We start from the raw sequence: 14,931 nt of genomic DNA, 5'->3' as shown, positions 1-14,931 counted from the left end.
CTCAGAATTGGAAATAGTAACAACTTACGAATACCTGGGAAGTATAATAACTAATGATGGAAAAATAGACTGGGAAATAACAAATAGAGCAAAGAAATCAAACAAGTTATATTATGCGTTAGCCCCAATAATGGGAAAAAGAGAACTTGCACGAGAAACAAGAATAAAAATATATAACACAATAGTGATACCGACTGTGCTCTATGCAAGTGAAAACTGGACAATTCTGGAAAAACATAAGAGCAGGATAAACGCAATGGAGATGAGACATCTAAGAAGGATAGTTGGAAAGACAAAATGGGATAGATTAAGCAACGAGACTATTAGGAGAATGGCCAACCAGGAACCGATAATGAACAAAATAGCAAAGAGACAAATGAACTGGTATGGGCATCTGATGAGGATGCAATCTAATAGAATAACAAGAAAAATTTATGAAGCAAAAAACATCGGAAAAAGAAAAAGAGGCAGAACAAGAAAAAAATGGATACAGCAAGTAGTAGAGGCGGGAAAACTTAAACAAAAATCACTCGAGGAATTGAAAATAATGGCAGGAAACAGAAAAGAATGGAAGAGGTGGGTAAATGGAAATTAAAATAGCTAGCCCAAATCCGACAACCTGTTAGGGTAAAAGGAAGGGGAGAAAGAAAGAAAGTTAATTTTTTTTGTCGCTTTCGCCGGTTATTGTTATAATTTTTTGGTTTTTTTGGAGGTCGAAGCCGTTTTTATGTTTGTTTTTTTTTGTGCTCCAACTGTCAGTTCTAACACGGTTTTAATGTTTTGAAGGTCTTTCAGTCAAGGCTTCTATTACAGTCAAACGTAACTAAATAAGTGTGTTTAATGTTAATTACGTCAACACGAAAATATGCGTCGATTATAGGGTGGAAATATGTTCAAAGTTGACTAGAATTAGAAAGACGACCATACACCTGCTTATCCGCGACCCAGCATCCCCTGAAGTGCTTAGAAAACTTATCACGGAAGAAAATATCTTATCCCATTCTTAGCGTCAATTGGGTGAGTTAGTTCTTTTTTTACTTTTACTTTTATTGTGTTGTTCTGGTAGACATTTTAGATCGTTCTGTTATCCCTAGAGATACCTATGTCCATTACGTATAATAAGTGGATAACATGCTTTAATTTGACCATGTCAAATGCCTTCTTCACGTGTACGAAACACAAATATGCCGGTTTTTTGTATTCTTATATAATGATGTACATTACGTCCTTGCTTATTAAAGCAGACAAACTAATCATACTCGGTGATGTTAATATAAATTTTAAAATTGAATCTGATCCTTCTTTTGATATTCGAAATCTATTAACATCTTTTGGTCTAAAAGTAACTATAAACAATTATACTAGATTCACATCTCAGTCCAGTAGTTGCATCGACAGCATTATGACAAATTTTTCTGAAAATATCTACAGAGTGGGCGTATTTGAACCTTGTTTTTCTGACCATCGAGATCAATTTTTATTTATTGACTCTGAACATAAAGTTGTTGACACTAATCAAAGATTTTAACGGTTTATTACTTCTTCTGGTTTACAGAAGCTTAAACGTGCGGTAGCTAGTACAATTATGGACTTTTTCTATGATATTAATATTAATAATGATCCTGATTTTTTGACAGTCTTTCTTACCGAAACTTATGAAAACTTAATATTAAAACATTTTCCAGTAAAAAAAGTACGACAAACTGCTAAAAAAACACCCGTTCAATGGTTCATTAATGAATTAAGGTCTAACAGATCTAATCTTTCTCCTATTCAACACATTGCAGATGCCACTAATGATCCCGATTTGTTCAAAGTATATAAACAACATAAATTGTCAGCATAAAAAAAGTCAGCTTACTCTAATTTTATAACTAATTCCAATAATATACCTAGAGACTGCTGGAAAATGATAAATTTCGAAAGAAATAACACAAGATCCAGTTCGGTACAACCTGATCTACCTCTAGAAAAAATAAATTAATTTTTTACTACAATTCCAGAGAATATCATTACATCTTTTCCCACTATTTATTTCGATGTCCTCTTCAATTATAGAAATTGTCATTCTTCGAGCATGTCCTTTTTTTCCCGTTGTGGAAGAGGTCTCTCAAATAATAAAGTCTCTTGGTAATTATAATTGCAGGGATGTACAGGAAATTAATAGCAAAATTTTAAAAGGAACTGACCAAATAGTTTTAACACCTTTTAATCATCTTACTAATTTAATTCTGTCAACTGGAGTATTTCCAGAAGCACAAAAATACTCAAAAGTACTACATATCTACAACAAAGGTTATTTCTCAAAAACTGAGAATTACAGACCCATAAGCATTATTTCTACTTTTGGAAAAATAATTGAAAAGGTTTTCAAACAACAATTTTTGCCTATTTTGAGTCAACTAATTACTTTAGCAACTCACAAGATGGATTTAAAAGTGTTCGTTCTACTAAAAACGCGGTATTTAATGTTGTGAGCGAGGTGATTGAGGGGCTTGAACGCGGCAATCGCATAGCAATTTCTCTTTGCGACTTGCCGAAGGCTTTTGACTGCATTTCACTCGCCATTTTGCTCCACAAATTTAATTACTATGGAATTAGAGGTATCCCTCTTAGCTTATAATTTCTTATCTAAGTGGCAGACACCAGGCGGTGGTGTCTAAAGGACATCTCTCCAATTTTCTATCCGTAGAATATGGAGAACCACAAGGTTCGGTCTTAGGACCTCTTTTGTTTATTATTTACGTCAAAGATTTGCCTAAAATCATATCTCCGTACAAATCCTTAAAATTCGCAAATGATACGACATAGTTTATTATCTCTTATTTGCCAACTAGCAAGATTTGTCACTCTGAAACATTAAAAATGACATATTTCTCTTTATTTCACTCTCACCTAAACTATGGTATAATCATATGGGGCAATTCAACAAACGCACTTCAAATTTTTAGAATGCAAAAGAAATCTATCAGGATTTTAGCAGTTGTTAGTTATCTAGAACACAGCCGACCTTTCTTTATCAAATTCAAAATTATGCCGCTACCTACTCTGTTGATATTTCAAGTTTTAACTGAAATTCACAGAAAACGTGCTCATTTAATAAAGCAGTCTGATGTCCATGTTCACAATACGCCAAACTGTCACTACCTACGAACAAATCGCTGTAGATTACGTCTTTCAGACAAAATTGCCTTGATTATAACTATTACAATATTTTACCAAAAAGTATTAAACAGCTAAGCTGTAACAGTTTCGATAAAGTTATAAAAAAATATCTTCTAAAACGTTGTTTTTACTGCTTAGAAGAATATATATGACTCATTGCAGAACATCCACTGAACTGCTTACCGTAACTTTGCCATAAATCTTTTTCTATTTAATATGTGTTCTTGTTTGTATATATTTAAGTTACGTTTTATATTCCTTTTTTATATACCGTATTTTATTTTGAATTGCTACAAACAATATTTGTATTATTTGTTATATAGTTAAATAAAAAATAACTCATTTAAATACTAATATAGTTAACAACAGTCAATAATTTACATTATCCACATATACCACTGCAAAGAAAAGTGAAGTAATATATTAGTATTATTAAATATAAGGTTAATGCTTTTAAAATAAATTTATTTTATTAAATACTTGTAAAAACTGTATGCATTACCTGTCTAAAGTGACATTATAGTAATATAAACCAATATAGTCAAATAAAACTGACAGCAAGCAGGTATGTTGACACAGTTACGTCAGTTAGTATTCTAACCGCCTTTAAAAAGAACCTTCTCTTCACTATTATAACCTTTTTCGATTTTAAAGTCAAATAAAGGCACCTATTGTGTTATTCATTTAAGTCGATAGATACCAGTAGACTTAATGGCTTATTGTCTCTTATCTATAATCGAAAAAAAAACGGTGCAACATTTTCCTTCAACACGTCATCACTAAAACAGGCTCCTAACAATGGCGTTATATTTCATGTCGATGATACGAATTAATTTCTATTGTTTCTAAAGTCAGAAACGACCGACTAATTAGTTTCTAGCTCCCGTATTTCAAGCGGGATCAGATAAGGTCGATGAGCTGGAGGTATCTTTTCACTACCCTGAATAGATAACGACGTCTTTGGAATGTGATAGATTAAGGGTTTAAACCGAGAGCGAGAGTTAATAGAGAAAGTGGGGCAATTAATTAGAGTTCCTTAAGTTTGTTTCTTGGTAAACATAATTCAAAACGTCAACTAAATCGTATAAAGAAATAACACAATCTATGTAAAGTAAGAAACTTATAATTTTTTAAATTTCTATCTGGTGGCTTTTTGGAACAAAAAAATTTAATGTAAAAACGTTATCAGAAACAAATTTAAGGTGTAATATGCTGTTACAATAACGATACTATTTTGGTAAAAGTTGAAAAATTGTTTGAAATATCAATATTAGATACGTTTTTGAAAAGACAAATCAAAATCTGTTCTATGATTTTTTTTACTTATATTATGTTTATATGCTGTGCTGTGTGTCTTTTAAAGTGGATATTTTGAGTATTCTTATATATTTTGTTTTAAAATATTTGTGATTTTTGGTGGAGTATTTATAAATTTTAATCTTGACTTAGCGCTATTACTTTTTTTTGTTGTAGCAATAATGATGTATTATTCGAATATTTATAAAAAATATTTAATAAAGCTTTAATTTTGTTTAATTCATGTGTTTGCTAGTGATGTAAGCTATAAGAATCTACGAAAAACCTCCCCGAATCTAACTGGGCTGGTCAGATTCGGAAGAATGAAATACTTGCTTAGCAGGAATAATTTGTTAATTTTACATTTTTAGATCCAATAATTACCTTAAAATTATGAAATTCAGTTTGTAATGACTTAATGCATTTTTTTGGTTCTTTATTGCTAATCATTGAACAATCTTGCTTTGGAAGTGTCGTTCCAACTTTTCTTTGATATGTTGGACAAATGTGGTATGTTCCATCGATATGCACAAGTGGTTTGTTCTCTCGACAAAACTTTTTAATATGATTTAACTAATTAGTTCGCAGAAGACGTATGTCAGTTTCCTTCTTTAGCAGTTTTCTGTTGCACAAATGAAATAAAATACTGACAGCAGGTGCAGGGTTCCACCGAACCCTGCACAACACCCTACGATGACCTGATGCTGGTATCTTTTTCCAGTATGGACATGTCAGTAAAGTATCTGTTAACCACTTTGACCAGGTACTCACTAACACCCAATTCTCTCGGCATAGACATGCTTTTTTCCCAGGATGTCGTGGTAAAGGCATTCTTGAGGTCAATCAGAATAAGAGCCACCCATCTCTTTGTATCCTTCGTGACTAAAACTCTTGCTAATGAGTCTTTTAATGCCATTGTAGTCAGTCTTATTAATTTTGGTGGTATTTCCATCCTCATTTATTTTTTTTTGATAATCGTTATCTGTGTACATGCTGTCGAAAGCCTGTTCAAAATCGATGAATAATATGTGTATTTCTATGTCATGCTCGTAGCATTTTTCGATGGTTTACGTTAGTACATATATTGCGTCTATTGTTGATCTCTCTTTTCTAACCCTTTGTTGATACTGTAGTATATTTTTATATCTAACCTTTTAGTCGGTTTCTGATGATTGTGGTCAGCATCTTATACGTTGTGTTTAGTAACATAATAGCTATATAGTTGTTGCAATTAGTTGGATCCTCTTCTTAAGAATTGGTGTAATGTGTCCGTTTTTCTATTCTACAGGCATGTTTTCGCCCTTCCAAATTTTGAACATTAGTTTGTACATCCATTTCAGCAGCTCGTCTCTTCCGTTTATGATCAGTTCGTTGTTAATTTTATCTGGCTCATTCTTGTTTAGTTTTAGTTGCTTTACAACATCTATAATAAATCTATATGTAAATACTAGATAAGTGGGTGCGTCTTCCTTTGCATCTCTATTATCTATTATTTCTTCATCTTTTGTATATGTTTTAGACTGCTTTTGTGTAAATCCGTAAAAGTTTTTTCTCAATCTTTTTTTTTTTTTTTTTATTTTTGTTTTTTTTTTGTTTTGTTTTGGAAACATATTGTTTTTATATAATATGATACAACTTTGACAAATATTTGGCCTCTTATTATCGTTTATTTTATATGACTGCCAGTTTATTCCGTTTAAATATACCTATTGTGTCTTTTGTAGAATATTGTATTTACAACAAAAATCAACCCTATCATAAACAACCAATAAATTTTCCAAGACACGAAAATTACCGCTTAAATGAAAACTATAATTTTACTTTCATTTTCAAAGATAAGTGCTTATGGATTATTAATATATCATCAAAAATTAAAATTTTTCCTGATAAATGGCTTAAAAAGAACTTTCAATACGCCTATTCTCCGCGTCAACACTTGTTTTAAGTGCTTTTTAAATGTTTTATTTTTAGGCAACAAGTCAGACCGGGTGTAAATCTGAGAAAATCCTGAAAAGTCTTGCATTATATATATGATAGTTGTAACACTCGGCCGCGAATAGCTGGGAGTTTTGAGTGGTTATTTTGGGGTGACTTAAATAATTATTTCCTAAAGTTTTCTTTAAGAAATATTTCGATTAAAGTAGTATAACAGTTTTAAAATACGAGTAAACCAAAACCTAATAGACCAAAATAAGTATATATAATTATATAGCTAATAAACATACATATAAGGTTCTATTTAAAATCTAAGCTATTAAACAACTAGTTCATCGTGGAATAACAATAAAGAATTTAGAGTCAAAACAAGAACATTTTGGTGTTTTTATTTTGATTACTCAAAAAATACTCCCATTAAAAATTATCGCACCACTACAAAAATTGATATTTATTTGTGTTCTTGGACTTTACAAAACAAACGAATTCTGTCTGAAAACCATTCTGACAAGATTTCGATTCGAAAGCCAGAAGCCACAACTCTTAGCCGTGCCACGAGCTTTAATAGCCACAACAGGCGCTGTTTTTTTTTAGAACACCAGAGACGTTCATAAATGTTTTGGGCCAATTTCACCGGAATGGATTTGGAATACTGACGAAAAATGAGCACTGTCTAAAACCAATCAAAAATTGTCGAAACTAAGGGGATGAAACAAATTAACTGTTAAAGTGTTTAAAGGGATAAATCCCAAAAAGTCGTCCAATGTGCAACTGTCTCCCTATTCTTTGAGTAAATATATCACCGTCGTTATACTATCTAATGCTTAAAGCAGCTTTAATCAAATTTTTCTTATTTTTTACAGCGAATTTTGTCTCGATTCACAATTTCGGCCGATTCCAATTCCAATGTGATCCCAATGAACATCATCTTACAGTAAATGCACAACTCACCACTGTTGATCCACGATCCACAGGTGAATTGAATAAATGCGCTCTAATGCATTTGTGCTCTATTATATATATTGCGGTTTAAAATGAAGGAAAATTTTCTGTACAACTTTTTGAAAATTATCTTTTATAAACCGTTATTCTGATAATAATAAACACAACAAAAAAATTATCCAATTTGGTGCAATCAGCGCAATTTTTTTCTATATAAATAATAATAGCTTTACAAATGTCTAACGTATAAAATTTGCTAACAATATTTTTCTTTGTTACAGGTCCCCGATCTAGAAGGATGAAAAAGAGTCCAAAACCAAATGAGGATAAGAGGCCGAGAACAGCTTTCTCCAGCGCACAGCTCCAAAGATTAAAGCACGAGTTTAACGAAAACCGCTACCTAACAGAACGAAGAAGACAACAGCTTAGTGGTGAATTGGGTTTAAACGAGGCTCAGATAAAAATATGGTTCCAAAATAAAAGAGCGAAAATAAAGAAATCCTCGGGACAAAAAAACGCTCTAGCGCTCCAACTTATGGCGCAGGGATTGTACAATCATTCAACTGTTCCTTGCGACGAAGATGATATGCCGCTATCTTCATAATTTTTTTATTTTGTAAGCTGTTATATATTGGGAGTATGCACATAGGAAAATCGTCCTACATACGTTTACAGATCGCCTTGACTTCTTTCTCTCTTGGCCACACCTGCAATAAATATCGGTACCTTAATATAAAGAGTCATCTACATTCTCGACAGATTTAGTACCAATTATGTTTCATTCTTTAAATCTGTCGCAATGATAAAATTTTACTCAAATATAATCTAAGGTAATCCGTGCTGTTCTTTCAATTTTTTTTTTCTCTTATTCTCAATTTTTTATTTTAATTCCTCTACCAAATTTTATAATTATAAAAATGTATACTTACTTAAGCTGTTTCTAGTTAGAAAAACTTTAATTGATATATGTGATAAGTTTTGTTTTTTTTTTATTGATAAACAGGATGTTAACGTTTAAAATATAGATTAAACACTAAATTTAATAAGGATTACAAGCGCTTATCAATTTTTTTATTCAAATTTGAGGAACAATATACTATTTGTGAAAGTAATTCTCTGACACCAACAACTTAGTATCCACTGTCAGATAATAGCGCGATCATAAAATTTTTTTAATATTTTTAAAATTTTTGTTCATATTTGGACTAAAAAGTAATAACCTTTTAATAAGGTAACATTGACATTATAGAAATTTGCTCTAAACCTACCTTGCATAACAGACTACAGCTCTTTAGAGTATTATTTAATATTTTTTAGATAATAATTTAGCACTGACGTGTAGGATTTTTATTAAGAAGAGCCTTTGGTTCTGGTATCTTAAGCACTCAGTTGCACTTGGCACATATAGGAGCCACCTTCGTGTTAAAGATGTCCTTGTGTTGGTACAACCGACTCCTATTCGGGGTCGGTTGATGATGATTTGGTCTTTCTATTTGCTACTTGGTAAGGTGGTTATTCCACCTTTGAGTTTGGCGATAGTATGATCCCAAGTAGACCCAATCTGCCACGATTTGTAGATGTGGCCTTTGATTTTATTTTGTGATCACTCCAAGGTATTTGATTTATGACAGTAATATTTTGGTCGTTTATTGCATTGCTAGCCAGGAAGTTTACTTTCTCATTACCATTTATTTCCATATAAGAAGCTACCCAGACAAAGAAAATATCTTTAAATTTAAAAAGGGATAATTCCTGGGAGTTGGATGTATACCATATAATTAAAAAACTCGAACATCGAAGTCCTATATTTAATTAAAATTAAAATATCTTTATATGGTGCCTGTTGGTAAGATAATCCTTCTTTGATCTTGAGAAGTATAGAGTAAGCTGTTTTATTGCAAGTAATGCGCTCGTTGGATCGATGCTAATAATAAATTTGTTTACGCGGAGAAACCACATATGCGTATGGCCTGGTGAGTTGCCGTACGGTTTTCGGTATACATGCAGTAATTTGCTGAAACTCGTACAATGGATTTGATGATATTTCAGATGTAGGCTGCAGCATGCCCTTCATCACATGGAACCATCGTTCCACAAATTTGATGGGCTGGTGGGCATTTAGATATTGATGAAGTTTTTAACAGCTTGGGAGGAAAATTTATAACAAAAAGCATAGTGGAATGTATTTCTGTTTTGGGGAATTGACAATTATACTAATAATCTATCACGGAAACAGAAAAAATAGTATTCTTACAGCAAATTAAGACTGTAACAAACAAAGAATTTTGTGAGCCATATGTACAAAAGTTTCGTAAAATATTTCTTAAATTTAATTAAAGACAGACGAAAATTACTTGAAAAGATTTTTAAATTCCTAAAGCAATTAGGATGAAAAAATCCCTGGTCTGCTCTGGAACGTGATGTTGACATTACTGTCAGTGAACCACGTCAAAACTGGTAAATAGTTCAAATAGGCAAGAATATTTATTCTTAATAAGATCGAATAAAATATCATGTGTCGAGCTCTAAGGAGATATAAGGAAACCAAGAAGCTAGTCCAGGCTTAAGCCAAACCTGTATTGTTTCAGATTCGCTTTGTAGCATCACTTAAAACGATGCAATATACATGATTCAAAAACTGAAAGGGATCCACCAAAATAAAAATAAAAATATTAATAGAAGACACTCACCTAACCGGAAAAATTTTCATATGCAACGTTAAAAACAGGTTGAGAAAGCACCTCAACAACATAGGGAAGGTATATGAACTATGCTGCAGAAAATACGAACTAGAGGAAGAAACTACCATACCTACACAATATTGTGCATTTGAAGTTGACAATCTAACTAAAAATTGAACCGGAAGAAATTTTTAAACTTACAGTAAACAATCTGTTAACGTTGTGCGAAAGCACAGACCTTCTTGGTTCTGTCTTTTACTAGCAATTTAATGAGATTGTATTTAAAGTGTCAGAGACTTCTACGTCTTTCCTGACTAGAAAAAAATACATATAGTTTAAGTCATGTAATTTTTAATGTTAACATTCTAGAGAAAAATAAAGGGGTCCAGTTGGCTTTAAATTTTGTCCTCTAAGGAAACCGGGACTAAATCCTATTAACTTTTTCGCAACTCATAATCCCATAATTTGTAAACTATATAAAAACGTGCAGGCTTTTGTTTATTTCTCTGTCTTTTTTTTTTCTCGGTCTGCTTTCTGATCTTCTACCAGCAATTCTTGACTACATCTTTTGTTTTACCTCTATAAAATGTTATTACTTTCTTGCTTAAAATTTAACATAAATATATAAAAAATATTTAAAAACTTTTTACTTTAGTGAAGTCAAAATCTTGAGAAAACAGTTTTAAAAACTAGCTGTTGTCAAAGGATTACCTTCTTAAAAAGAAGTTTCTTCACCAAATGTGACAAAAATATTTATGATCATTTTTGATCTAAGTATATTAAATTTTTAAATTTTAAAATGTATGTACATAAATAACTAAGGAATTCGTTGAGGAAAGATGAACAATTTTCAAGCTACATGAGAAACTTACTGTAGTGGTTTGGCCGCATTGATTAGAACAGTTGAAAACAAAAATCCAGGGTTGACTACTTAAAAGAGTTACCCTGATATTTGGCAATATTCATTAAATTTTGTGAACTACTGAAACAGGTCTATATTTGTTCCAATAGGGTCATTTTTTAACGATATAAATATCTGTCAATTGCCAAACCCCTCCCGTGCAATAGCTAGCCACTAAATTTGAAATAGGAAATATACCATGTGTGGCCCAATATTATTCAGGTATTTCGCTGGAGAATTCAGATATCTATTTTTTTTTCGATATTAATTCTATTCTTGTAACAAAGTATCAGTTTATTGAAAGTGAACCTCTTGAAAACTAAACGTACCGCCTCTATTTTGCTATTGTCAATTTCCGGTCATGTCATAACATTACAACGGAAATATTTTCAACATTAATAGGAAACTTTATTAATAACACTGGAGTGGATATCATTTTGACCATTTAAGTAAATAGTTATAGCTGATGAGTAAACTGGTTGGAATTATAAATTTATTAATTTAAAGTTTAGTTTATTTTATTTACGTTATATTTAATAAAGTTTCCTATTAATGTTGCAAATTTGGTTATAGTTTTTGACATGACCGAAAATTGACACCAGCAAAGCATAGGCGTTACGTTTAATTTTAAAGAGGGTGACGCTTTCAATAAACATACTTTTTCACAAGAATAGAGTTTTCGAAAGAATATCGAAAATAAATATGAATCTCTGAATTCTTCAGCGAAATATCTGTCTAACAATGTGCCACACATGATGTATTTATTAGCTATTAAAAATTTAAGGTTTGGGGCACTGAAAGAAGGGAGTTGACAATTGACAGATATCTATATCGTTAAAAGTTTTAGCATTTTCACAAAATACTATGAAAGTTAGCAAATATGTTAAAGTTAGCTGTATATTAAATTTAATAATATCCAGTCTCCGATAGGAAAGTAACATAAAGAAAATAATATCACAATAAGTTATCAGACAGGTTTATAGGAACTTGTGGTCTTAAATCGAATTTCGAATATAACACAAAAATATTTCAGTTTATTTTTGTGCGAAATTCAAGAAACAAGCTGTAAAAATAAAAATTGAGAATTTAAGAATTTATTTTTGATATTTCTAGCAACAATCTTTCTTTGTCTAATATTTTTTTTTCTGTCTTTTATCGATATTTACCTTAGAATTGATCTTGTTAACTGAATATTTTAGTAAATTATGTAGGACGTCCACCTTCAATAGTTTAATAAGTGAAGTAAGAGCAAATGCAGCCGCTCGAATTAATTCTTTTTGTAAAAAAACGATTATTTTGTTGTAACATATTGCTTTACATAGTTGGCTGGTTGTTTTCGAGTTCTTTTTTCACTTGTTGACAAGTTTTATTTATTATTTTTCAAACGATCTCATTCAAGTATTTATTTTGTACAAATAATATTAAAATGTAAATATTGTACAGTGTTTGAAATATTATAGTGTACCTATAGGAGTGTAAAAAGCTTTTTCTTAAAGATTTTGCGCTAATGGTATTATCGTATATATCTCTCAATTGCTTTACTAAAAGCCTTTGACATAGACTGAAATAGATATAGACTTAGTGAAAGCTATATGTTTTGATTCAACTGATTTTCACAGAGATTTTATTATAGTTAAGTATCTTAATAGTTTAAAAATATTACAATTGCTTTTCAAATTAAAAATAGGACTATGGAAATCTCTGAGAAAACACAAAGTAATCTAATGCACGTATGACTACAAAATTGAAGAAAGAGGCAATGGTTTTTTTGAAATAATTAATACTGTCAAGTATGAACTAAATATTATAAAACTTATTTAAATTGTCGTATTGCCTTTTTCTTATAGCCTATGTGCATTTGCAGAATCTAGACGTGTGGAGTATATATGTGCAATGTTAAGTAGGGATATGTATCATATTATCTATTATGAAATAAGTTGATAAATATATACATTGTTCAACAGTTATTAATTGTTTTTATTTAACATCATCATAAATATAGTTATACATAAAAATTCCAGAATTAAAAAAGGAATTATTATGGGGCGGGAGTGTCATCTAGCTGTCGAAGTGTAAATACCTACATCCTTCAAAAAGTAAAGTTCGTGTAACCTTCTGACTAAGGTCTAGTGTTAGGGTTTTCATCTCGCGTAAGCGCCCCTAACATGACTTAACGACTACTTTCGTAGCCGGGACCGACGGCTTTAAGTGCCTTCCGAAGCACAGTGCCAGCTCAAATTAGAAATTGAAAATTTTGTCGGAGCCGGGATACAAACCGGTCCCTCCAGCTTGTTAAGCCAGTAACACAGCCACTGAGCTACGACTGCCACAACATCCTTCAAAGATTTTCGTAAGAATCAAAGTTTTTTACAAAAACGATTCCAAATATCTTAGTCTCTGTATTTGTAGCCATAACGTTTTATATGTGGGGGTGGGCACTTAAGACATTTATGCTACAAAAACCAAAATAAAATTGGAGAGAAGAAAAAATTATAAGATGGTAGCTAATATGGCTAAATCAGAAACAATGTGCCAAAGGACCCGACCGAATTGTTTCTTTGTAACTCTTAAGAATTAGAGAAAAGAAGACAAGATAAAAAAGATAAAATTGTTAAATAGAGATATTGTATATATAAATTATTAAGTATTAGAAGGAATTCAGAAAACCAAGATTTATTTATTTCGGGATATTTAAATTCCCGAGTGGCAATAAAGGACAACAGTCAAATTATTGGAAAGTATACTTTATAAGAAACTACTTTAAATGAAAATAATGCGCAACTTATTTTCTTATGCAAGAGCTTATTATTAAAAGTGACAAATGGATTCTACGCTCATAAAGACATCTACAAACATACATGGACTTAAAGGTCGAGAAATATCGATAGTCCTGAACATCGATAATTATCGGTAGTCGATATGCCAGCTATCGATTATTCTCGATAGTGTTCAGACGTTCAGAGCGTCTGTGAATAACCGTTCTGATGATTCCTTTTAGGGTGAAATACGTATAAGCGGATATACAGACGCACTATACGTGAAATCAAATCTTAACTGTCTTTTTCCGTTTAATAAATAATAATTATATACATATATAAATTTTACATACTTACATAGTCCTTGATTTGATTGGTGTAGTGAATTTCAGGTTAATTAATACGTTTGTGCTTTGTGTTAGCATAAACTGTTTATCTGGCATTATGTTAATATCTAATTTAATACTAAAGGCGTATGAAGCCTCGCATACTTGTGTTATTGATTGTGTCAACTCACACTATTACAAGCAGCATCTCAATATATTCACTTTTTGAAATTAACGCTTTGTTTATTGTAGTTAAACTTAATGTCACTCTTGATCGTGTGAATTCGGGATAAGTAGTTACACATTTGTATAAGCAACGATCTGTTGTCATTCCTCTTTCGTTGGTGGACCATTTAATTGTGAGCTTTGTGATTTCGCTAGTAGCAATTCTCCTTGCTTTATTTTGTAACAACGTGGCCAAGTATTGCTACCTTAAGTAAAATATAAAACATATTAACGATGAATAAATCACACTATCAGTGCTTATGGATTTCTGTTTGTGCTTCGTGTTAGAAAGTATTCTGTTCGCTTACTCAACTTTATTATATACATCTGTTCTTTACATATTTTATATAAGAAAACTGACTTGGTTCTGTTTTTTTTTCATAAAACCACTGGACGTTTAATTTTCATGGTTCATGAGTTAAACTTTTGCTTCAGTTCCATCTGTTTAGAGCTACATATCTTTGTAAGGTATTCTTTGCAATTTTTTCTATGGATATAAGCTCATTTGCTCTGATCTAGGCATCGTAATAGAATATAATACGAATTGGGGATCACAGAAAAGGGAAATATGAAAATTGGTATCAATAGCGGAAAAGACAGAGGAATTAAAAAGAAAGAGGTACTTCATAAAGTTCAACCTAGAAGAGGTTGAAATTGTACAACATATAAAGAAGATTAAACATAGCTAAAGTAAAAGAGAATGT

At 31.4% G+C, this 14,931-nt stretch overlaps 1 protein-coding gene across 1 annotated transcript in view; it reads left to right on the top strand.

Moving 5' to 3' along the window:
- Nucleotides 1–12,887, top strand: part of LOC140442007 (homeobox protein engrailed-2b-like) — a 43,324-nt gene extending 30,437 nt beyond the window's left edge. The window contains exon 2 of the mRNA XM_072533032.1: nucleotides 7,620–12,887. Coding sequence (XP_072389133.1) covers nucleotides 7,620–7,942 — 323 coding nt within the window. The 3' untranslated portion in view covers nucleotides 7,943–12,887. The remainder of the gene's footprint in view (nucleotides 1–7,619) is intronic.
- Nucleotides 12,888–14,931: the final 2,044 nt, after the last annotated feature.

The sequence above is a fragment of the Diabrotica undecimpunctata genome, chromosome 5 (assembly GCF_040954645.1).
Source record: "Diabrotica undecimpunctata isolate CICGRU chromosome 5, icDiaUnde3, whole genome shotgun sequence".
Taxonomy (NCBI): Eukaryota; Metazoa; Arthropoda; class Insecta; order Coleoptera; family Chrysomelidae; genus Diabrotica; species Diabrotica undecimpunctata.
This window is presented reverse-complemented; position numbering and strand designations above follow the sequence as displayed.